The sequence below is a fragment of the Vitis riparia genome, chromosome 6 (assembly GCF_004353265.1).
Source record: "Vitis riparia cultivar Riparia Gloire de Montpellier isolate 1030 chromosome 6, EGFV_Vit.rip_1.0, whole genome shotgun sequence".
Classification (NCBI taxonomy): Eukaryota; Viridiplantae; Streptophyta; class Magnoliopsida; order Vitales; family Vitaceae; genus Vitis; species Vitis riparia.
This window is the reverse complement of record NC_048436.1, coordinates 14,602,404-14,629,295: the sequence shown is the minus strand read 5'-3', so window position 1 is coordinate 14,629,295 and position 26,892 is coordinate 14,602,404. Positions and strand designations below refer to the sequence as shown.

General features: G+C 37.3%; 1 protein-coding gene across 1 annotated transcript; it reads right to left on the bottom strand.

The window, feature by feature from the left end:
• Positions 1–249: 249 nt before the first annotated feature.
• LOC117916478 (coiled-coil domain-containing protein R3HCC1L-like) lies at positions 250–26,892 on the bottom strand. Its single transcript, XM_034832536.1, has 6 exons — positions 26,728–26,892; positions 25,233–25,383; positions 17,540–17,782; positions 13,230–13,391; positions 1,592–1,681; positions 250–897 (listed from the first exon to the last, which is right to left on the bottom strand). The coding sequence occupies exons 2-6, from the start codon at positions 25,369–25,371 to the stop codon at positions 695–697; spliced, it is 837 nt and encodes a 278-aa protein (XP_034688427.1). The 5' UTR covers positions 25,372–25,383; positions 26,728–26,892; the 3' UTR covers positions 250–694.

Below are 26,892 nucleotides of genomic sequence, written 5' to 3'. Positions count from 1 at the left end.
TATTTATTTTATTTTTTTTGCATATATTTTAGAATTTTCATACGAAATATATTCTCATTATATAAAATAAAAAATCATATTGAAATAATTTAAAATTTAATTTTAATAATTTTTTTGAAATAAACTTTTCAAATCAAGACTTTACTTCACACTTGAGTTTAATTTATTTATTTTTATCATTTTAAAAAATAAATCACTAAAAAATTAAAAACCTAAACAGAAAAAGAAAAACAAATATGATGCATTGTATATGATATAACATAATCACACAATATAAATTCTTTTTATACAATTTCCATATCCTTTATGAGAAAATCAAAAACTTTAACTCAATTACAAATTAAACTGAAATTTACACCTTTTATGGACCTTAGACCCATTACTAGTTTTACCCGTAAAGTATAATCATCTCTACTAAATAAAAATTAAAATGTTCCATTTGAGATGTTAGAAATTTATTCCTTTTGTAATTTTATTGAAACAAACAAACATTTACCTGAATTCTCCACTAAATTTACCAAAAACCAGGAACCGATTTCTACTTCATGCCAATACAGCATATGGATGGGGTCCCCATTGTTCTGTTTCTGTACTTCTAACTCATGTACCGGTATTCTTCAACATTTTAACATGCTAAGAGAATTCAGGCATCATCAAATGAATCATGGTTTGCACCCTCGGGGAAGAATGAATCTCAGTTCACACCATCATCAGAGCCCCAAGCATCATCCTTCAAATTTTTCCTTGCAACGATGCGCTGCTTTCTGGCCGCCTCCTGTTTCTTCAATTCCCTTGACCCAAATGATGTGGAAGGTAGCTTCATTCCCGTTGCCTGAGCGATCAGCCTCCCAGCAGTTCTTGCTGATGTCTCTGGCCTTTGCCGAGGCGGCTCCAGATCTGAAAGCAAATAACACAATGTTTGCCGAGTCTTTTAATCCTTTGGGATTTCTTTTGGCAGAGATAACTTGAGAACCATCAGATGATACTCCGTTCAAGACTCTTAAGGAAGCATGTATTCATTCAGGGCAATACTGCATAATACTTTTGTGGGATGCTACTTCATAACAATGTGGTATAAAGAAGGGGTAAAATTGAACAAAGTAGAAAAACTAGGATAGTCGGGCACAAATGTATAAACAAAATGACGATTGAAATTAATATTGCAAGAAATAAGTTATTAGGTTGAAATAATAAGGGGGAATTATTGAAATTTTTTGCCTAACCAATGCTAAGGCAAGATTTAGTGCAAGTTCCAGCCTAAGAAAGGGGAAAAGAGGAAGGATGGATCTATAAACAAAAAACAGTGCTTAAATTTGAAGATAAAACATTCATCAGATGATGGTAGAACATGACAGGACCTGTATTCATTATGTTCAGAAAATGTTTAATTAATAAGAATCAAAATCGAAGAGAAATATAAGTACTGTTGCTGGACTTCCAAAAATGATTGATAAATTCTCATGACAAAATTATCATGCAAATAATTTTGTATGTATGTATTAACTAAGGTGTCAGGGTTTCCAGGGTTTCCTCAAACTGCAAATAATTTGATATGCAGTTCAAACTGAATCCAAAAGACTAAGGAGTTTACCTCTTGTTTGAATTGAGTTCAAAAGGATATCAGTCTCATCCAGTACACGGACTGTAAACGGGCAACGGACAAAGTTACAGGCCTCAATTGCTGCATTAGAAGATTGAGACTCTTAACCATAAATCCAGAACCTAAGATGCCATTAAAAAACTTAACAAAACCCTAGGGCCATAAGAAAATGAAAAATGCCTGATTTTTAACATAGCATAAGCCTAAAAGAAAAAAGTCAGTATACAACAAAAATCAAGTTGATTTAACATTCAGGCAAGGACAAAAAGAATCAAAAGTACTTGAAAACAATTCCATTGGTCTTGTGCATGTGCATGTCCATGCACTCTTTTCCAGTCTCTCGCTGCTTTAATCTTTCTTCCTTATTTTTTTTATCTATTGTTATTATTATCATTTTTTTTCAGGCAAAATCACTGCAGACAGGAACATTTTCATAAAGTATAATAGAGAAATTAAATAAATAATGAAATTTTAATATTATTCAATTTTCTTTTGCTTCTAAGTACATCATTGTTCTGACTGGAAATTATACTGTTGCAATATCCATCTTTGACTTAATCACAGCACCTGTAAATAGAGAATGGAAAACCAGGTGAGGGGCTAGGTTAGGCTTAGGCCTAAAATTTTCGAGTCACCCAAATGACAATAATATGATTGGGAAATTTTAGCCCAAACCACTCAGTTTACATGGGATCAACTCACTATTAATTAAGAACCCATTTATCACATACATTAATCATAGTTAGTGCCCATTTGCTCCAGCTGTACTATTCAGTAAAGTGTTTCTGTGAGAGGACCTATGGAGAGAAGAGTTTGGTTCAATTCAAACACCTGCTCATGTAGCCTCCACTGCCAAAGCATCTTGATCCTAACTTTTCTACAAAGAGCTTCTAAGAGGCTAGTTCTCATTTTCTTTTAAGTCCTTTAGGAGGCAACCAAACCACTGTAAAGTACTTTTGACGGTTGGACAACAATGTTTTCAAAACCGGATTGGACCAACTGGTCAGACTAGTCGGACTGTCAACCGGTTGACATTCTGGTTCGGTTTGGTTATTTGGCCTCTTATAACTTCCAGACTCTCCTTCAATTTTGGATGCACGTATTATGCCAAGGCTCAAAAACTGTTTTATTATTATGTAAGGGTTTTTTTTTTTTGGGTTCAAGTTATATTTTGGTTTTCTGTAAGAAAGTGAAACCTTTCATACATTCAATTCAAATGGTTGGATACTTTCTTTTTTTTTATATAAGTAAGCACGGAATCCAATAAAAAGAGGCAAAATAGCCACAAAGTATACAAGGGGTATACAAGGCTACTAAGGCCTCACAAGCAAAAAACCAATAAAAAACCCACCACCCCTTATTTGGAGGCTAATCACTCCAAAAAGCCTATGAGGGAAGACGGCTCCTCTCCAATATACAATTTAGTCCAACCCCACATATTACAAACAAAGAAATATTTAAGTCTCTGTATTGCTAACAACCCCCCCCCCCCCCCCCTAAAAGCTAATCTATTCCTCTCCTTCCAAACTGTCCAAAAAATAAACAACGAAATGGAATTCAAAAGTTTTTTCCTTTTTTTTCCCCACAAAGGATCCCCTCCAACTAAATAAAACCTCCTTTATAGTTTCTAGAAACAACCACTGAACCCCAAACAAACCCAAAACTAAATCCCACAGCACTCTGACCATTGTACAATGTATGAGAATATGATTTACATTTTCCTCTTCACAACCACACAAAAAACAACGATTGGGAAGCTGTCACCCTCTGTTCTTGAGTCTATCAAGAGTCATAATCTTCCCCCAAGCAGCTTCCCACGCGAAAAACACAATTTTAGTTGGAACTCTCTCCACCCATATGTTATTTTTTGGAAAGACGGTCATCAAAGGGCTTTCCAACAAGTTGTATGCTTTCTTTACTCTAAACTGTCCGTTTCTTCCTTCCTTCCAAAAAACCGAATCTTCCTCCAAAGTTATCCTGTGACCCCTTAAAACATGCAGCAAGTTGCCTACCATATCCAATTCCCAATCATTAAAATCCCTAATAAACCTCAAATTCCATCCTCCTTCGCCAAAATTCTGGTCCCACATTTCTTCTATTGTCGCATTCCTTTGAGCAGCCAAAGTGAAGAGATGCGGGAATCTTTAAGCCAGCACTGTACCCCCACACCAAAGATTAGTCCAAAACCTGATTTTAGTGCCTTTTCCCACTTTAAACACCATTTTTTTCCCAGCACCATCCAACTTCCTTCAAAATCTCCTTCCAAAGCCCCACTCCAAACACACCAAAAGTCTTTTTGGTCCTCCAACCGAAATCCTCTTGCCCATACTTCGCCATGAGCACTTGCTTCCAAAGATCCTCCTTAGCACAAGCAAATCTCCAAATCCATTTGCCAAGCAAGGCTTTGTTCAATAGGGTTAGCTTCCTTATGCCAAGCCCCCCTTTCTCCTTATCCACACAAACCGCCTCCCAATTGACAAGGTAAGCTTTCCTTTCCAGATTTCCCCCTCCCCACAAAAAATCTCTTTGCAGTTTTTCTAACCTCCTTGCCACAGACTTGGGCATGCTGAAAAGGGACATTTGATATATTGGCATGCTAGTCACCGTGCTCTTTATAAGAGTGATTCTCCCACCTTTTGAAATATATTGGCGTTTCCAAAGGGCGAGTCTCCTCCTCACTCTCTCTTCCACCCCATCCCACACGAAAGTGACCTTATTTGGCGCCCCCAGTGGTAGCCCCAGGTAGACTGCAGGCAGCTGCCCCACCCTACACCCTAGCTCCACTGCCATTTCGTCCACCTCTCCAACCGGGATGATTTCACTTTTAGTCAAATTAATTCTTAACCCTAAAGCAGCTTCAAACCAAAAAAGAATCCAACTCAAATGCGTTAAATGTTCATTCTTTGCCTCACAAAAAACGATTGTGTCATCGGCAAAGAGCCAGTGTGAAATGTGGACCGCCCGCCCTCTACCATGTTGAATGTTACACCTCGAAATAAAACCCCCTTCCACAACCCTTTTGATTAAAACGATCAACACTTCCATTCCCATGACAAAAAGATAGGGGGAAAGAGGGTCCCCTTGGCGTAGCCCCTTCGAACTTGAGAAGAAGCCAACTGGAACTCCGTTCACCAGGACTAAGAACTTGGCTGTGGAGATGCAACACCACATCCAACTCAACCACTTTGGACCAAACCCCATTTTTTGCATAACCTTCATTAGGAACTACCAATTAATGCTATCATATGCCTTCTCGATATCCAACTTACAGATTAGACCTTTCTCACCCCTTTTTTGCCATGCATCAATCACCTCATTTGCAATTAAAGAGGCATCTAAGATCTGTCTTCCCATGACAAACGCATTCTGATCAGGGGAAACCACTTTTCCTATCACTTTTTTGAGTCTATTGGCCAGCACCTTAGCCAACAACTTATACAGCCCCCCCAAAAGGCTGATGGGTCTAAAGTCCCCTAGGTCCTCGACCCCTCATCTCTTGGGTAACAGCACCAAAAAAGTATTGTTGAGGCTTTTGAGGAAAGCATTCTGCTCATAGTTTTCCTTAAACATATCCAATATCTCCTCCTTCACAAAGTCCCAACAACTTTGTCAGAAAGCCAAGGTGAAACCATCTGGTCCTGGGGCTTTATCCCCGTTCATATCCATCAAAGCAACTTGGACCTCAGCCTTAAAGAAAGGGAGCTCCAGCAGACCCGCTTCTTGAAGGCTAATCTGGTTCAACTGAAGCCTTCCAATGTCCGCCTTCCAATCTGAGCATTCTGAGAGCATCTGCTAATAGGCATTCGCTACCCTTCCCTCACTTTTTAATCCCCTGACAGCCTCACCCCATTTATCTTGATTCTGTCCATGTAGTTGGCTCTTCTATGGGCGAATGCCATACGGTGGAAATAGCCCGTGTTTCTATCCCTTTCCTTTAACCATAACTCCCTTGAAGCCTATCTCCAATGGGTTTCTTCTAGGTCCACCCACTTAGCGTACCCCTCCTTGGCTTCCTTTTTACAAGTTAATTCCTCATCTGTCAAACTTCTCTCACATTCCATTCGATCCCAATACTCCACTTGTTGGAGAGCTGCAGCCTTATTGCACTCCAAACTCCCGAACACCTCCCTATTCCAGATTTTTAAGTTTTGTTTCAACTCCTTCAGTTTTGCAGTCAATCTAAAGCTGGCACTGCCTCTAACCACCATCCCCTGCCACCAACTACGAATTAGATCTTTAAACCCCTCAACTTTGAGCCACATATTTTCGAATCTAAAAGGGGTGGGCCCTCTCCTTAGGCCACCCCCCTCAAGTAAGACTGGAAAATGATCCGAGATATGCCAAGGTAACCTTCTCTGGACTACCCTACTAAACTGGTCAAGCCAGCAGGGAGTCACCAGAATCTATCTAGCCTGGCCCTTGACTGGTTATTAAGGCCCCCACTCCAGGTGAAAGATCCCCCTTGCAACTGTAAATCCACGAGTCCTAGCTCGTCTACAACTTGAGCAAACCTCCTCATAGCTGAGGTTATTCTGCCTTGTCTTCTTCTTTCACTTTGAGAGAGGATGATATTAAAATCACCCCTTAAACATCAAGGTTCTTCCCAAATTCCTCTAATCGCCCCGATTTCTTCCCACAAGCACTCCCTTTCTTCTCTGGTGAACGGACCATAAACACCCGTGAACACCTAGACAACCCCATTTTCCACATTCCTGAATCTGCAGGATATAGAAAACTGGCCCTCCTCCCATTCCAGAATTTCTAGAGATCTTTTGTCCCAACAAATCAAAATGCCTCCTGCCAATCCAAAAGCATCCAGGGCCTTCCAATCTAAGAATCTTCCTGACCCTAAACTTCTCACCACCCTATCAGACAAAACTTGAATTTTTGTCTCCTGAATGCAAAGCAAATCCACTTTCTGCTTCCTTACGACAGACTCTATTACTTTCCTTTTAGAGCTGACATTCGCTCCCCTCACATTCCAGCTCAACAGTTTGAGGTTCATTGGACAACCACTTGTTGACCCCCTCTACCCTGAAGAGGGCATTTCTTCTTACCTTCCCCCTTGTAGTTAATTGAGCACTCCAACCTCTTTAGCTCCCTTTCAAATTTTGATTTTTCCAAGAGACCTTTACTGTGAATCCTTTCCCGCCTTTTTCTAATTTTGACCAAGAAACTCAGGATTTCCTTTTCCAAACCTTTAGTCGAGAACCCAAAAAAGTGGTTGAACTTCGCTAGGCTACTTTCTTCCTATTTAAGTTCCCTTTCCCCCCTTCCTTCTTGGGATTCATACTGAGCTTAACCCCCCTCCAAAAAGCTTGCCACTGAAATAGGACCGTTAAACTCAACCAATTCCCAGCAGCCATTGCCATTCTCAATGGGCCCGGTTGCATCTTGGAAACTTAGCAAATTTCCATTTTGGCAAACCTCCCTTATCGCCCCAAAATGATCGTAAAACTCCCCCTCCAGAGTCCGACCAAAAGAAAAAGAGATAGAAGGAGAAATAGACCCCGATTCCCTTAAGTCCCCCGAAATTGATAAGGACCCATACCTCAAATCTTCTTCCACTAACACGCGGTCTGTCAAAGAGTAGTGGGAGTCCACCTGCTGCTTTCTCCCGACTTCCTTCTCTCGCAGGCTTATAAACTCAAGCTCAAAATTGCTTTCCTTGTAGATTTCAGGTTGAGCAGAGGAGCAAACCTTCACAGAAAGTCCTTTATTAATAGGCTGACTCTTGGACAGGCCATGGCTATCCCTTAACAAAACAAAAGGCCCAATAGGTTGCACCCCAAAAGCCATAAGTTGGGTTAGAGACGGGCCAAGTCTATTCCTTAAAGGAACAGAAGGCCCAAATGGCGGCCCATTCTCCACTTCTGCAACCTTCTCCTTACCCTTAGAGCCCGTCGGCCCAACCACAGGCCCAACCTTTCCATCCCCAACCCCTTTTAAAATTTCACCCTCTAAAGGGCCTTGTAAAAGAGGCCCCTCAGCCCTCTTCAAGCCCAATAGATCCTCAGCAAGGCCAATCGAAGACAGCCTAGCTATTGAACGATCCACAGGAAATCGAGTTGCCAACCCGAATTGAAACCTCCCCTTAATCAAGTCATTGCCCGCCCCATCCACCTGCCCTTCAGTCCCATCTGCTGTCCGTGACAGCGCCTCAAGCCTTGTGTTTACCCACTCTTCCACTCGCGGGCCAGCGCATGCACCACCGTCACCCCTAACCTCTCCACTGGAACGACCAGCTGAACCACAATAGCCCCCAAGTTGCAAAACCTCCCACCAAAGGGAAGGTGATAGGTTGTCTCCTCGACCCCGATCTCCAACGAGCTTGGCAGATCTTCACCATTTAATTTAACTAGGATCCTAGCCCACTGGAGTTCCTCCATTCTTTCCATCTGTGGGTCAATAGCTAAAAAACCTCCGCACTCTTCCCCCACTCTTCTCAAAATGGACGGGACCCAAAGCGAGATTGGCAAACCCAGGATCCTCACCCATGCTTCGTTTCTTATTTCCCCTTTTTCCAAGCACCCGTACCTTGGATTCCAGAACTCCAAACCTACCTAAACCCCTCCCACCGACCTTTTCTCGGAGGTGAGGACTCGTCTAGCTTCTTCCACAAGTTCGAATTCCAAAAGGACCGGTCCCTCTTCCAGCCTTGCCAAACCAAATTTTCCTTTCAACCCCCAAGAACTCGCCATTAACCACCCCAACCTCTCTAAATTCTCTCCTCCTGCTACCCTAGAGTTCCAGCTTCCGACTAAGCAATGTTCCAATCTACTCAAATTTCTACTAATTTCCTCCCCTTCTACCTCCACTCTGACCAAATTCCTATCCCTGCTCCCCAGCCTCTTCCCCATTTCTACTTGCAACCTTCTAAAGGTCTTCTCTTCCTTTTTGTTCTCCTTCTTGTCGAAACTAGCAATCAATTTCCGTAAGACCTCCGCCATAGCTAACCATCCCCCCCATTTCCCCTTTGCCTTTCGGGATACAAATACTATATCTCTTCTCCTCTAAGTCGACAACCCCTAACCGGAGAAAACAGCCCGCCCTGTTGGCTTCGCGCACCATAGAGTAATTTCTTCCCTTTTCCTTCCAACCTTTCTCCCATTTATCCTCTTTCACATTCTTAACGCACTAATCCAGACCCTCCAGAAAGAGCCTAACACTTGCCGGCCCCAGTCGGACCCATGATGAAACCCTTCTCTTGCTTTCCACGATGAAAACCAGGGTTTTGCCTCTTCTCTCCTCCACTTCGACTTCAAAAACCTTCGACTCCACCCCAAAGCTACTCCACTTCCCCGATTGGCTTTCTCCCTCATTGCCATCGTCCTCGCTCTCTCTCTCCCTCATCGCTTCTAAAAGCAAGAACTATTAAATATAGGAACAAGGAAACTCTGAGTTGCAGGAGGAAGAACAGACCTGAAATTTTAAATGGTTGGAAACTTAATGGCATAAGGACACAAATGCATTTTTTCCCCTCCAATATTGACCCATTGCCTAGGAGTTGAGGCAGAGACTTTTTCTCAGCATCAGGGTTTGCTTGGATAGGTGTTTCTAATATGTTGGTTGTATATTTCTGGGGTTTGATAAGAGGCCCGTAGCCAGGGCCTTGTTAGAAGGGCCATATCCTAGCAACCTTACGTGTTATTTGGCTGGATAGAAATGTTTGGATCTTTGCACATAAGAAGAGACTGGTTATTGAGTCTTGAGAGAATATATATTTCCTCACCTATTTGAATGCTAGTTACCAAGCAGTTCTCAGGAAATCTAGTAAGCATCATCTTAGACGATTGGAGTTCAATAGCCTCCCAGTTAGGAAAGTGGTGGAGAGGGGGTAGAAGAGGGCTATTCCATTAGTTGGTTTGCTAAAACTAAATTTAAATGCATAGCCCTTGAGCAATCTAAGTCAGAAGGGTATTGACAGACTCACTAAGATCATAAAAGTGAGATTATTCAAGTGCAATAAAAAGAGCTAGGTTTGGACTAGCTATAGAAGTAGAGATACTTGCTTTACTGCAGCATCTAAGTTGCAATGCAATGGGTGTCACCCATTTACTGGTAAAGAGGGATTTAGAAACAGTTTTGTCTTGGCTAACTAAAAGTCACAGAGGGCCTTGGAGATTTGATCATTGGACAAGGAGGATTATAAAATCAGGGCTGCATTGCTGTTTGTGGAAGCCTAGATCAGCCAACCACAAAACCAATAGGCAAATAAGAAGGAGAACATAGGTCTCATTGGCACTACCTATGTGAAGATTGGGATTAGTTAGCAGATATACCAAGGGGATCGCCAGTGCAAGTTTGCATAAAACTTTATGCAAGTGGAGGATGTGTGACATCTTTATACATAGTTGAGGAGTGTTTAGGAAACACAAACTGTTATATTAATAATGCTTACATATTAAGGGCATTTTCATAGTTCCGCATTTGACAGTTTCATTAGGTAACATGAGTAGAGAAACCATAATCCTGTGAAATCCTTCAGCCGCCAAAGTTTCTTTCTTCTTTCCATCTTCCTGCTAGTTTCTTTCTCTCTTTTCTTTTTGATGCTCTCTCTCACCGTAAACAATATATAATTCCAACTAAAAGAATGATACAAATTCTTGTAATGGCAATTTATCACTCTGCCCATCACATTTGTTAGCTATCTTTTCAAAAGTCAACTTCTTAAAGCTTTCATTGGCATGTCCATTTCAACCACTTATTCTACCACCATGTAATTACATGTTTTTTTTTTATTTTAAGTATTATGTTATCATTGTATGAGGAGAACAAGAACATAATGTACCCATGCTCTATTTGCTAATTATATGATGCAGCTTTACCTAATTATGACTCTTCATCCAAATAAAAATGTCCTCCAATTGGACCTAGCTACTTATAGCACTCATACTATGACCAGAAGCCGTAGGCCACAGCAGAATCCATGTTACAGAGGTTCTTACTTTATTTATTAACAAAATAAACCCCTTAAAATGATGTCAGAAAACAGGTTGCTGTTAAGTACATGTCATTTATACTATAAAGGGAATCCATCTTTCGAAGAAGGCCATCAAGAAAACAAGCTTGTAACTAAACTCATCCACAAAATCCACAAAAGATACACTCCCAGATAACAGAAAGTAGAGACAAATCCCCTAGTAAAAAATAAAATAAAAGGTTGCAAATAAAAAAAATTTAAACCTATCCCCCAAAAGAGATCTCCCTTTAAAAGGTTTTCTTATCATGCCCTCTACAAATGCACTAAAGAACACTTTGTAACATAGATTCTTACCGTAACAATTAAATCAGTCAATATCAGTCTTTTCCATCAACATGCAAATTGCTACTAACTTAGCTAACTGTTACACCATTACAAAATATTTCTGGAAACAAAATTAATGAATAAAGATAATAATAGCATGCCACAAATTGCCAAAATTAGTTGAACTATTGATTTGAGATATATTATGAAGAGGATGAAACTCCAAGATATACATCAAGAAAGGGAATTAGTATTAGTTGCAATTGAAGTAAGATTAGTATTACTTGGAATTAAATTAGGATTAATATTTGTTGGAGTCTAATTAGGATTAGCTAGTTAAGTTATAATATAATTAAAATTTGAGTCATGATAGGTTATTAAAGTCCTAATAGACTTTGGATGTTATAATTAGAATTAGAGTCATAATAGATTATTAGAGTCTTAGTAGACTTTCAATTTCTTAGAAAAGCCTATAAATAGGCTAATTGATGTAAATCAAAGGGATGAATTGATATTAATAATATTATATTTTCTTTCATTGCAAGCGTTGCAATCCTCAATGGTGAGATTCCATTGATTTTCTTCTAGGTGAGACTCCTAGAAGGCCTTAGTGAGACTCTAAGGTTTTCAATCTTTTCTTCGTGGTTTCTTCTCTCTCTATTTTTTATCTTATATGTTTTCTCTAACATAAAATTTATTCTTTGTTCTTCTCCTTACACCCTAAAAATAAAACCCTAGCCCACCTACTTTTCAGTATAGGCAATCATCCTAGTGTTGTCCTACATCAATTTTGGTATTAGAGCAAAAATTCTTGACATGAAGGCATGTGTAATTAAGGAGTGGAGAAACATATGCAAACATGGTTGAAGGCTACAGTTGTTTTATGCAGCCATTGGTGAACATACCAAGGCTAAATGAAGAGGAGGATCGGCGACGTACTAGCATCTTCCGAACTCGTATTCTTGCCAAGGGAGACTGTGTGCTTTGATTATTGATGGAGGTAGTTATTCCAATCAAGCTTCAAAGGAGCTTGTTGAGAAGCTTAATCTAAAGACAGAAGGTCATCCAAATCAAGGGAGACTATGTACTTTGATTATTGATAGAGGTAGTTATTTCAATCTAGCTTCAGAGGAGCTTGTTGAGAAGCATAATCTAAAGACAGAAGGTCATCCAAATCCCAATCAAACAGCATGGGTAAATGACACATCTATTTTGGTGAGTTCTCATTATTTAGTGACGTTTAATTTTAGTAATAATTTTGAGTTATCGGCATGGTGTGATGTTTTGCAAATGAAAGCTGCCCATATTATGCTTGGAAGACCATGGCTTTTTTATAATAGTTGCCCTATCGATGTTTGACTTCCCAAGGCCAAACATTATCATGAGTGATGGCAAACATGAAGAATTTGCTGAAATTTCTTTTAAACATAGGGAATTTAAGAATTTTATTCTTCTACAAGACAGTTTACAAGAAGAGTATGGGAAGCAACTCTTTACAAGCTTGTTGAAGACACGTAATTATTTCGAGAATTATCAACTTGTTTTACAACATCAAAAGGTTTTTCGAAGTCTAGTATTTGTCTTGCATGAAATTGAACAAGTTCAAGAGATCTTGAGATCCTGTCTTAGCACGGTAAAAAGACAACGAAGAAAGAAAGGGTAGAAGGCATTGCTTGGAATTTCAATTGACTGTGGAAAATCACTAAAACTCGAAGTCAAGTTTTTTTTCAAATCGGGGGAAATTAATGAGGATGAATCTCTAAGATATATATCAAGAAAGGGAATTAGTATTAATTGCAATTAAAGTAGGATTAGTATTACTTGGAATTAAATTAGGATTAACATTTGTTGGAGTCTAATTAGGATTAGCTAGTTAAGTTATTATATAATTAGAATTTGAGTCATGATAGGTTATTAGAGTCCTAGTAGACTTTGAATGTTATAATTAGAATTAAAGTCATAGTAAGTTATTAGAGTCCTAGCAGACTTTGGATTTCTTAGTGAAACCTATAAATAAGCTAATTAATGTAAATCAAAGGGATGAATTGATATTAATATTATTATATTTTCTTTCATTGCAAGTGTTGCAATCCTCAATGGTGAGATTCCATTGATTTTCTTATAGGTAAGACTCCCAGAAAGCCTTGGTGAGACTCTAAGGTTTTCAATCTTTTCTCCGTTGTTTCTTCTTCCTCTCTATTTCTTATCTTATATATTTTCTCTACCATAAAATTTGTTCGTTGTTCCTCTCCTTACACCCTAAAAATAAAACCCTAGCCCACCTATTTTTGAGTATAGACAACCATCCTAAGGTTGTCCTACATCACATTAACTATTCTCTTAGAGTTTAAAAACATAACAAATAAAAGAATTTGTTATTACCAATTGTTGTTGTTCGAAATACAGCAAGTGCCATCGTATCATTGACCCAACGAATAAAAACTTCACGATCTCTGAAGTTCTCAAAGAGCTTCTCCAGATCTGTTGTCCTCGTACTTGGTGGAAAGTCAGCCAACACAAGAACATGTTGTGTACCATATCTTGCTGAATTCACAACCAAAAAAGAATTAAAAATAAATAAAAATAAATCCTTCACCAAATGTATCTGAAACACAGTTTATGCACATAAAACCTAGCAGGATTTACAATGATATGGTCAGATGATTGGTTAATATGAGAATATAAGTTTCATCATTATGGTAAGCATCCATTTTCTGTGCATGTGTTTTATCTAAGCCTACATGGAGGGGGGGAACAAGAGAAAGGAAAACCTCAGTGTCAATGAGAACTTCATTTTTTTGACCTAATCAAGACCAATGATCATTAAAACCTCCGTGCTTTTTATTATGTTTCTTATCTATTATCCTTATTTTCTGTCCAGACGAGAAAGGGCACAAATTGATGGGCAAGGAAGTTCAAAACTTCAAACCAGTTTTATCATGAACCACAATTGTCAAAACGGTAATTCTTTTTATTAGTGGATAACTTAATCAGAAATTTGTAAGCAATTAGAATCACCAAATGATCATTCATAAATAAGAGACAACAAAATGAGTACGAAAAGAACACTGCTGGCACATATTTGACAAACATTCCAACTCCATTAAAGACAATATAATCAGCAATGGCAAACCATGTCTCTTCCATATCTAAAATATTCTCAATACTTTTCAAAACTGGACTTAGAGAAATTTAGGTCTTGTTTGGGAACTGTTTTCTAGAACAAAAAAACTAGAAAACACATTTGGCAACCAAAAACTATTTTTTGTTTTCTATTATCAGAAAACATAAAATAGAGTATTTTCAGATAACATTTTTTAGTTGTTTTCACTTATTTTTTGAGAGTTGTTTTAAAAAACAACTATACAAACATACATGATGATTAAAAATAAAGTTTTAGACATAAAAATTATTTTTAAAACGGGTTAAAAACATTTTAAGTTTCCAAACAGATTTATGTTCTACAAATCATCAGAGAATTTAAAACCGTTCTTTCAAACTATTTTTCAGAATTGTTTTAAAAAACAGTTACCAAACAAGCCCTTATCTTCTTTGGAGATTCTAGCCAATGGATAATCTTCATTTGTGGCAAGATTTAGGGACTCCATAAATGAATTCATTTTGTTCCCATGAGAGAAAGAAGTTTCCATTTTTATTACTAGGACGAAGATCTTATGAGTTATGACCTTTTATAAAAGCACCAAGTGGAACTTGTTTAGCTCTTTGTGTTACCAAAACCACAATGAAGATGTCATAAAAACATGCAATGGTAAAAACAATTTTTTCTCTGTAGTAAGGCGCCAAATATTTCACTTTGACCATACACTTTTTCTATTCTTGCTTGTGGTTTATCATTTAGCTCTAATCAATTGTAAAGAACAGAAAATCAGAAACTTCAGCCAGGTGGGTAGAGTATGGTAGAGAAAGTGTTTGGCTATATGATATAAATTGTCGAGCCACTAATGGCATTACTTGCATGAGTTTATATAACCTTGAACAGCATTTTCGGAAAGTTCCCCCTTTTTTTTCCTCTTTTTTTTTTTTTTCCTTTTATTGTAGTAAAATAATCTATATCAACAAACTGGTTTGATGCCTATGAAGCTTTACTCAAAATTATCCATGTTTTGAACCTATTCTTCTAAGTTCTTATTCAGGAAAAAAAAAAAGCAGCAAACCAAGGTAATGAGCACTGAAGGATCAACAAATACCCCTTCCTTTAGGAAAAACCCAACTAATAAACAAATTTTATTAAAGACATTGAGCATTCATTTATATACAGTTCTACAATCTCTCCTCCCCCGCACCCCCCAAAAAAAAAAAAAAAAAATCCTCCCAAGGAAAAGGCTCTTCAAAAAATGGATTGACACCTTTAATTCCTCTCTTTCCAAACTGTCCAAGAAATGAAGGATCCATGTCATCCCAAAAGAGTCTTTCTAACAGTGGCAGACAGTACAAAAGTAACACCAAACAAAGATAAGAGTGACTGCCAAAGAAACCTTGTCTTGACAATAGTGCAACAAAATGTGATTAATTGATTCTTCATTAACTTTACATAGGAAACATCTATAAACCAACATGCACCATCTTCTCTGAAGCTGATCAAGAATCAATATTTTTCCCCAACAACCTTCCCATGCAAAGAAACTTACTTTAGATGGAACCCATGAATTCCAAATGACCCTCGTCAAAAAAGAGATTAAACACTCCCTTACTCCAAGGAAACATAAATGAGCTCATGCAAAATGTCTCATTCCTTAAATCTATCCACACTGCTCTATCCTCCTCTCTATTCACCACCTTACCTTGCAGCCTTAATAAGTAATGTTCTACTTCACCCAGCTCCTACTCATTTAGATTTCTAGAAAAACAAGGGTTCCAATGACCCCTCTCACCTATATAGTCCCACAACTCTGTCACCCAAGACTTTAAAATGTACAAGATGGAAATGAAACATAAGGGTTCATCCCCACACCACCTATCTTTCCAAAACTTTGCCCTCCTCCCATTGCATACAAGAAAGGAAATTCCACTATGAGGGCATCCCAATCCTTCTTGATAGATTTCCATAACCCACCACCCTACCCATCTCTTACATCACAAAACCATCACCCCTCTTCTTCCTTCCCATATTTTCCACTTATAACCTATCTTCAAAGAGCTTCCCCATCCAGATCCATATATCCACTTGTCTAAGAGAGCATAATTGAGCAAAGAAAGATTTCTAACACCCAAAGCCTCTTTTCTTTTCTCCATGCATACAATTGACCACTTCACTTGAAATTTTTCTTCAATGCCCCACTTGCAAAGAGGAAGTCTCTTTGAATCTTCTCAAGCCTCATTATGACTATTCTTGGAATGGAAAACAATGACACAAAATAAATGGACAAGCTAAATAATGTGCTCCAGATCAAGTATGACTATCCCTTTGTCGTCTTTTCCACATTGGTAGATTTTTGTGAAACTGCTCTTCCACTCTATCCCAAGTCACCACTAATTCAAAAGAAGTGCCCAATGGAAGCCCCAAATAAGAAGATGGATGTTCTCCCACCTTACATCCCAATTCTTAAGCCAACTCCTCTGGCCTTGTCTACCCTTCCAATTATAATCAACACATTCTCTTCTAGGTGGTTTTTTTAACATGAGGGTTCAAGCCACAAGAGAAACCAACTTAAATGAACCATTTGATCTCGAGAAGTCTCACAAAAAACAATGGTATCATCTACAAACAATCAATGAGACACCTTCCCACTTACCCTAAAGCCTAATAAGTAGCCTCCTTCCTTTGCCTTTAGCAAACAATATCTAGTTTGCACATAACACCACATGCCTTGCTTTTCAACATAGAGCCCACTACTTCATTAGTTATCAGCACTACATAAAATAATTGTCTTCCCTCTATAAAAGCATTTTGAGACTCGGAAACCACTTTTCCCCTTCTTCAATCTCTTCTCCAACTTTCCTAAAAACTTTCTGAAAGAACTTAAAATGTTAGGATTTGGATTCAAAATGTATATAGTGCTCCAAGACCTCACATGTAGCCCCATACCCAAATATAGTGAGCACAAATTGAGCTACCAGCTTTCCTAAAAACTTAAAATGTTAGAATTTGAATCTAAAATATATATATTGCTCTAAGACCTTACTTATCAAAACAAATAGTGCTCTAAGACCTCACGCGTAGCCCCATACCCACAAATAGGAGGCACAAACGGTAGTTGAGGTAGACAAATCACCATTTGTCATTGTAGATAATTAGACAAACAAATGGATGGGGGAAGACTTGAGTACTTGAACCTAAGAACTCTAGTTAACCAAAGCTTTGATATCCTATTGAGCTACCAATTGACCTAAAAGATTAAGTTGTTAAGATTTGGATTCATGATGTATATCATACTCTAGCCTAGTTGCGAAAGAGTTACGAGACATGAAACAAAAAAATATGTTGATTTAGGTCGGGCAGACTATAAGTAATGATTCTCTATCATTAGGAGAATTGCAAGGAATGAAGGACTCCAATCCAATAACTTCACACATTCATCAGCATCATGTTTTATACCCATGCCACTAATGAGGAGAAACATAAACAAAACATGTCAATTTTTCAAATGCCAAGGCTTGAATTCAAGTAGTATTGCTTGCTTATTAAAACAAAGCATGTAAAAGTGACAATGGAATACACACTACTAACTTACAATGTCTTATTTCTGTTTTTTCTTCTGAATCATGGCAAACAGCTTCATCCCTTGTATCATCAAGGGTGGATCCCTCAGACTGCCTATCACTATACAATTCCTCTTTCTGGTATGAGAATGTTCCCCTTCCTCGCCGCTTAGTGATTTGAGCTTTATTATCTTCCATTGAAAGTGTTGATACATCTGGAAGAGATGGTGGAGAGAGCAATTCATTTGGTGCACGATCTGCAATGGTTTCCCAATCTGTGGTTTTCAAAAATAACATTTAGTTCAACATCACAATATCATATGGGATGCATTAGCTCAAAATTTGCAAAACTATATGGGATTATAACAAAGCAGAGTATAGGAGACAATTGAAATTTAAGCATACATTTAGATCAGCATCACAATATTACATGGGATGCATTAGCTTGAAATTTTCCAAACCATATAGGATTATAACAAAGCAAAGTATAGGAGATAAAAATTTAAGCATAAAATCCATATGATCACAAAGCTAAATTCCTATCAAAATAAATGAATCAAATAAAATCAAAGAGAGAATTAAAAGAGTTATAGTTTCTTATTATTATTAGCAGAAAATGGAGTTTTTTTTCTCTTTTTTTTTTTAATAGGCAAAAAATGAAAAATTTTATAGTTCTCCAAAATAGTAACTCCCACACTAATTGTTTCATGATATCATTATGGAAGCTTTAGGAGATAACAAGTCTCACAAATACATAACAATCTCCCCTCCCTCACATTCTGATTAAAATGAGTTTGATGCATATCAATTCTAAATTAGTAAGCCTTCAACTCTAGTCACAAATCCAAGACCCTCAAACCTCTCCAAAAGCATCAATTCTAAAGTAATTGACAATTAGTGTGTTAGTTCCACCACCAAGGTGCACCAAGTTCAAAATGGACCCCTCAAACCCTACTTGTAACTCAAAGAGGTGCACCAAGTCCATAATGAACCCCTCGAGCCTTGCTCCCAACTCAGAAGGGCATTTTAGCATCAAGGTGTGTATCAAAGGTGACAACTTCGAGTGGGTTACAAGTAGGGATTAAAATATCATGTATCAGTGGACCTCAAAACGATATTTACCACGGATATATCCACGGTCAATGTGGGTCAATGCAGGGCGGTCAATGCTAAAAAATGAGTTATTTTTCTACCGCTAAGGGGACTCAAACCCCGAACAAAACATTTGGCAAGCACCTTAGCCCACCACTAGGGCAAGTTTGCCCCTTGATATATATATTAAACATTATGATATAAACAAAATATTAAAAGAATACTTTAAAGAACAAATTAATTATAATTATTTTATAATTAAATAATTTTTTTTCATTTAATTGATTAACAAAAATATAAAAATTATCATGATAATTTTCTTTATAGTGTTTTTAATATCATTAATATATTAATTAAATATTAAAATATTATACATTTACCATCATTTAATACAATTGAATTACATGTATCATAATTTTAATATTAAATATATTTTAAAATTAGACATATTATAATCAAATATTACAATTTTTTTTTTTTTGATAGATAAACACAAATATATTAAAGGGCAAAAAGGCCACAAAGCATACAAGAAGTATACATATCAGCCTAAAACAACAACACAAAAAACAAGCAACCTCACCCACCCTTAAGTGGCCGCTAGCCACTCCAAAAAGACTATTCCACTTTTGTTGTTGGGAAATATTACGATATTATTATCGAATAATATTTGATGTAATTTAATAATCCATGCACACTTCTAAAATTTATATTTTTTATCGACACATATAATATTATTATCAAATATGATAAATTATATCATATATATCAATTTCTTCAACAAAACAACTTTAAAATATCTATTATACTTCTAATTTCATTTTTAAGAGTTTTTTTTTACATTTTTATAAGTTATGATTAATTTTAAGCTCACCAATATTTTGTGTCAAAATATCCACCAATATATCCGTAAAATTGAAGTATCGATATATTCATGATTACCGATATTTTTATCCTTGGTTACAAAAGACCAATAGCCCACAACCACTTAAGAGAAATAACTATCTTTCCCAACAACAAGAGTGGAATAGTCATACTCTCAACTGCACATGGTGTCACCCTCACAAAGAGATCGAATACAAGAACCCTTGAGTATATGCTACTAGCACATGATGACACCTTGATGAAGAGGTAGAGTAGATGATGAAAAGAAATCATCTCAAGAGATTATAATCCTTAGATTTTTGGAAATAATAGTCTTATTGTAATCCCTATTATTTAGTTACTGTGATTGTAGGTTTTAGAATAGGTATTTGACAAACAATGTTTCTCTCTAAATCGTGTGTGAATATATTGGTTTACATGTGACGAAAGGTTAAGTCATTCATCAAAAACCTAAGGCACTTTATGATATTAGAGCCCTTTTGCTTTAAGCAAGTTCCAATTAATCCCAAAACTAGACGTTTTTTACCAAACATGGCCAAAAACTCTTCCCACTCTACCATGTCCCCTAAAAGCTCTAATAGTGTCATTGTCCTAACTAGTGCCCCAAACCTTAACTCATCAAATTATATCATCCCCATTAACACCACCTCGCAACTCCCCTTGAAACTCAACAAATTGAACTACACCTCATGGAGAGTTCAATTCCAATCATTATTGTTCGGATATGACCAACTAGGTTATATTGATGGGACATATCCCTGTCCTCCCTCTGAGATCCATATCGATGCAATTGGTTTTTGAGACTATGGTGCCTCTCATCATGTTAGCTATGTCTACGCAAGAGGATTCTTTAATTTGGAAGATTGAGAGGAAAGGAAAGTTCAGTGTTAAATCTTATTATCGGTCTTTAAAGGTGGAGAACAGACCCTTATTTCCAGCAAATGAGGTATGGGGTTCGCGTGCCCCTTTAAGAACTCGTTTTTTTGCTTGGGAAGCTGTTTGGGGTAAAATTTCTACTGTTGATATGTTAATGGGGGGTTGGTCTATGGTTAATAGATGCAATCTTTGTAAAGAGAATGAGGAATCGGCGGATCATATTCTAATTCATTGTGGTAAGACAAGGGAACTTTGGACTGTGGTGCTCTCTTCTTTTGGGGTGGTGTGGGTGTTCCCGAACTCAGTGAGAAATTTGCTTCTTGAATGGAAAGTTAAGGGCCTAGAAAAGAAGAGGAGTGTAGTTTGGAAAATGGCGTCTATTTGTTTGTTTTGGTGTATTTGGGGAGAGCGGAATAGAAGAATGTTCCAAGAAGAAGAGAAGTCAGATGCAAGCTTGAAGAATCTCTTCCTTCGGGCTCTTCTTGAATGGTCTCAACAGTTCATGGACATGGACTATCTCTCTTTTATGAATATGTTGGGTGGTTGATTTGTTGGTCATCTTTGGCTTTTCTAGGTTTTTGTTTCTCCTTTGTTGCCTTGGGTGAGGCCTTCTTTGTATACTGCCGGTATACTTAGGGAGTGCCCCCTATTTTGGCGTGGTCTAATATGATTTCTTCTCTTGGTTTATCAAAAAAAAACATTGGAAGCGTAGACTCAACTAGAGAGGACTTATGTAAACAAGTCCAAAACCCAAAATCATGGCAATTGGTTTTTGAGACTATGGTGCCTCTCATCATGTTAGCTATGTCTATGGTCGAAGCATAGACTCAACTAGAGAAGATTTATGTAAACAAGTCCAAAACCTAAAACCATGGGACTAAGAGAGATGTTGGGCAAAACCACCACAGAGTCCATGTCTATCGTTGAATATATGCAAGCAATCAAAAGCATATAAAGAGTTGAATGTGGCAATTTGTGCTTGTGATTCTTCAATTTCATTTGAAGAACCACATTAAGAACTCTTTCTCACATGAAACGAAGCCATGAAAAAAAATTCTCTAATCGTTGGAGAATTCAATAGAAAGGTCCAACAACAATAATAACAAAGGCAAGAACAACAATTCTAATAGTAATCTAAACAACAAAGGACAAGGGCAACACTATGGAAACAAATATCATAGGCAAGACAATTCTAGAGAGAAATATTTCCTAAACTTTTTTTTTTTTTTATAGGCAAAAGCACAAAAAAAGAATTTATTAATTAAAAAAAGGTGTCCAACAACCAACTCAAAGCATACAAGAAGTATACAACAGGCGCCTATAGGCAAAAAAACAATAGACAAAGGGGTATAAAAACTCTCCCCCGCCCTCATCTAGAGCCCAATCAATCAAAAAAGTTGATTAAAGAATTAGGTCCTTCATCCATACACAACTTAGTCTAAGACCAAAAATTACAAATAAAAGAATATTTCATCCTTTGGATCGAAAGCTTCTCATTTTCAAAAGCAATCCTATTTATTTCCTTCCAAACCATCCAAAAGAGACACAAGGAGATTGCTCTCCAAACCTTTATCCACTTCTTGCCTACAAAAGTATCATGCCACCTAAGGAGGATCTCTTTAACTGACGAAGGAAGAACCCACAACACACCAAAGATAACAACTCCCACAAAACCCTAGCCTTGGTGCAATGAATTAGAAGATGATCAATAGACTCTTCAGCAGCACAACAAAGGAAACATCCATTCAAGAGTAACCAACCCCTCTTCTTTAGTTGGTCCATCATAAAAGCTTTACCCCATGAAGCTTCCCAAACAAAAAAACAACCTTAGTAGGAACACAAGGGCTCCAAATAATGTTTTTCGGAAAAAAGACTATACTGCTGCCCTCCATAGCACTATAAAGGGATTTAACAGAAAAATTCTCATCCTTAGCCTCTTTCCACCTCATCCTTTTGTCCAAATTAGTAACCACTTTCTTCCCTTGTAAGGAGAATAGGAATCTCTCCACCATCTCCATCTCCATCTCCCAATCATCAAATGGCCTAGAAAACCATGGATTTCAACCTCCCTCCTCCCTCGATGAATCCCAAACCTCCACCACCCACGCCTCTTTTGAGGCTGGCATAGCATACAAAGAAGGGAAAGAAACGCTTAAAGCATCATCTCCACACCACCTATCTTCCCAAAATCTCACTCTTCTACCATCCCCCATGGACAAAACAATTTTTTTTTTAATTAAAGGTCATTCCTTCCTAATTTCCTTCCAAAACCTCACACCATACCCCTCCCTTACTTCTCGAGTACACCACCCCCTTCTTCTACCCTAAACTTTCTACTAATAACTTGTTTCCAAAGAATCCCTCTTTCTTTCGCAAAGCACCAACTCTATTTACCCAAAATGGCTCTATTGACTTTAGAAAGACATCTGACACTCAAACCACCCTTTCTTTTATTTGAACAAACAATCGCCCACTTTACAAGATGAGGCTTCTTCTCCATCCTCCCAACCCCCCACTCCTCCAAAGAAAGTCCCTTTTGTCAAGTATGCCCATATACTTCATGTCTCTGTTGCGTATGCCACAAGTGGTAAGATTGAGACTAGAGAAAATATTTCCCAAACTCTTATAACTGTAACTTCCAAACAACAATTTCGATGTCCTCAATATGGAAACAATCAACCAAGTATTGTGTGCCAACTGTGCAATAAAATTGGCCGCAATACCAAGACATGCGGATCACATCCCACACCATTTTTTCAACCTGAAAGCAACTTTATATTGTTGGTCACAAAAGCAACACCAATAACTAGGTGGTAGCTCTAGGCATCTCACCACATCACTTCTAATTTTCAAAACCTATCAATGCACTTCAATTATGGTGGTAATGACGATGTTATTATCAAGGATGATAAACGTATTCCTATAATCCATGTTGGTTGCACTACTCTTATTACATCCACTTCCACATTTGAACTTGACAACGTTTTGTGTGCACCCTCATTCAAAGAAATATGCTTTCTATATCTCAATTTTGCACTCAAAATAATAGATCTATACAAAATTTTCCCAACTGTTTTGTTGTAAAGGATCTTAGAATGGGTCATTGGAATCAATGAGTCATTGGAATCAATGTCTCAGTCATCCTTCACTCAAGATTTTCAAAAGTATAGTGTCTAGTTAGTTTCTTCCAATGTTCGAGTCCTTAATCACTGTGATTCATGTCTTTGTAATATGTGTCCTAGACTCCTTTTGGAATCTCGTCTATTTCCTACAATAAACCATTTAAAATTTCATACGTGAATACTTAGAGAACTCCACTAATTACATCGTTTGATAATTTATGTCACTATCTTCTCCATGCAGATTACTGTACAAAATATTCATGGTCTACTTAATGAAGCAAAAATCTGACACCAACTCAAATTTTTAGCCGTTAAAAGTATCTATCAAAAAAAAAAATAGCTGTTAAAATGAGTCATTGAAAATTCTGTCCAAACTTCCATAATCACAATCTATTCTGAAGGAGGGGTGAATACCGAGGTCTCTACTTGAGAGCAGTAAAACATGGCATTTAGCACCTAAAAATCCGGCTCATGCACCTCAATTCATTAGAACCGCAGAGGGTTGGCATCAGCACATTGTCAAGACTGGTCTAGGCTATACTCCATGAAGCTTCTATTCCCCATTCTTACTTGCCCATTGCATTCCAAGCTGTCAGCTACCACATATCTTATTAACTGACCTTTTTTTTGGATAGGTAAAAAGAATTATTATATTAAAAGCACTTGAAAAAGGCGTACCAAAGTACACACGGAATATACAAATAGCACCTTACAACAAGCGAAAGAAAAGAGCAACAACAACCCACAACCTAAACCAAGCCTAGAGCCCTAAAGACCTAGAAGAAATAAAGTGACCTTGAACGACCTTGCAGGCATACAAAAACTGGTTGTTGCAATCCAAACAAAGCCTGGATGAACTTCCTCTTGATTGTTAGAAGACCCTCTAGCATTCCAAAGTGATGAGACAAAGCATCATCTACCCACTGAAGCAAAATCCCACTATCCCTTTCCACTTCCTAATTGTCTATCATTTGGTCCCTTTTAATTCACAAAGCATTCCAACTTCTTTAGTTCTCTTTCAAATTTTGAAGATAAAGAGTTCTTCCTCCTCTTCCCACCCTCTTAGCCCCTCACCTCTTTCCTAGCCTTCATTTTTCTAAGTAGAGCCAAGATCTTAGCCTTGAAGCCCACTGTTGGCATGCCCAACCAGTTGCTGAGAGCTGTTAGGTTGCTTGAGGACCAATCCTCCAATCCCAATTTTGAAAACTGGATTCCAACACTAGTTTTGAGCCTTCAATCCCCATCTGAAAATTTGTTTCATAAAAGCACAAATTATCACAAACTATAAGTGTTTAGCCATTTGTACTACCCTTGGCCCTCCCTTATCCTTCATATGATGGGTTGGAACAATTATCATACAACCTAGTACCCAAACCTCATATTTACCCAAAATAGGAATTGTTCTAAATGCCCAATTTTTTAGGCAATACAAATAATGATTCAGTAGCATATATGCCATATAATTAGCCCATGCATAACCTCACTTGATGTGCAAAAGCCCGGGCTTATAAGTCCACCTTATCGTCCTATGAACGGATTCAACATAAGATGCAGCCCAAGATAGAGTAGAACAACTATTTGACTTTAAATATTGACCTGGATAGAGTGCATAATTGAAATTAAGTAAACCTTGGACAATTCACATAAAGCTTTCAAGACAAATTGAGTTCAAAACTAATAAAATAATTGCCTAAGAGAATGATAAAGAACTTCCAATAAAGAGGGAAAATTTTAAGAAAGAGAAATGCACCATCATTTGAAGACCCATCATGAGCTGAAGCATCGCATAGCAAAGAACCATTTGATGATAAAGCCTGGTATTCCACCGAATCCTTCCTTACAACATCTTCTACTGGTATAACCTGATTTTCCTTTGAGTCCTTTACCATCTCTATACACTGCTAAAATTTAAAACAATATACATAACTAAAAACCCAAGAAGCTACCATATAAAAAATTTATACAATATATTAAGGAAAACAAAAGAAAATAAAAGTGAGTCTAGTATTTTCCATTCTTTTTGTTTACAAAAGTTATATTGTTTATAAAACTATGAAAAGTTTGTATACTTTGTTCATCCCAAAGTAACCTTACTTTTGTCTCCCCAATTCACCTTAAAAATCATAATAAATTCAACTTTATATAATTTATTAGTTGTAGCTAATAAAATCAAATTTATTTTACTTATTTTGCACTTTAAAGTTCTTTATTTTAAGATAAAGAGATTTTACCTTTTTATCTTGGTCGCTCTTCTTTTTTCTTTTTCTTTCAAAGGCTTCCATTTGCATCAAGTACCATTTAAGTTTCCAGGGTAAAATTAGTGAACATCGATTCAACCCAAGTTATATTTATATATATATAAATAAAAGCTTGAGTTGTGGTACAAAATGAAATCCCAGAATTCAAAATTTTCAGCAATAGCATTGATGAGTACAAGTATTCAAAGAGAAACCCCAATCCTATGTTTGGCTTACGAGAAAATAGAGGGGAAAAAAAAACCAACAACAATAACAAACGTTTTCATTTTTATGCTATCTCTTATGTTTTGCTTCCAAGAACAAAGAAAAAAAAAACACAAAGAAAATAAAATAAAATAAACCCACGTCAACTAAGGCAAACAGTCTGTGTGAGTTTGTAGTAAAGCGGCATTTTTCTGTATTCTATAATCCTTGGTGATGAAAACTTTACAATTCAAAATTTAATTAATTTTCTCATATTTTCTCTGCATCTAAACTGAATATTTTTTATATAATAAAACATTACCAAACAGCAAAGACCACAAACCTAGCAAAAGTTTCAGTCATAGCTGTAATCCAAACTTGCAATAATTCCACATTTGTTCAAAGAGAAACCATAGATTTCAAAACTCCCAGCAGTAGGATTCCCAAATTATAAAGCACTCAGAGTGAAATCCGACCCTCTGCTTGGTTACCAAGAAAAAAATGAGTAAAAAATAAAAGAAAACCACATTTCTACTCCTATGAATTCTCTCGCAATTTCTTAGCTGCCAAAATCAGATCAACCCAGCCAAAGAGTCATACGAGTTTTAGGTAAAGCTTCTTATTTGTATTCCCGAGCCCTAGATGGTGAAAATTTGCAATCCAATTTTTTTTTTTCATTTTCTCATTATTTTCTCAGCATCCCAAGGACAATATACAACCTACAAGTACTTTCTCGATATCCAAATGATTGTAACTAATCTAGAAGTCGATTGATTGAACTGGTAATACAAACCAGAGCAGTACCTTGAACTCGGAGATCGATCGAAACGCAGAGTTTGGAGAAAAATACTGAATGCTTTTATGTAGATGGAGATCGGGGCTTCTGATGCGCTGCAAGCAAACCCGATACCGGTGGACACAGTAACTTAGCCTCAGCCACAAACGGGCTGAGCCTGGGCCAGCCCAATT

Excerpts from the sequence above, each read along its gene's own strand:
- LOC117916478 (XM_034832536.1), bottom strand. The coding sequence starts at position 25,371 with ATGGTAAAGGACTCAAAGGAAAATCAGGTTATACCAGTAGAAGATGTT. Across the intron at positions 17,783-25,232 it reads TGATGGGTCTTCAAATGATG|ATTGGGAAACCATTGCAGAT; the intron begins GTGCATTTCTCT and ends TGAAAACCACAG. Across the intron at positions 13,392-17,539 it reads AAAAACAGAAATAAGACATT|CAAGATATGGTACACAACAT; the intron begins GTAAGTTAGTAG and ends TTGTGAATTCAG.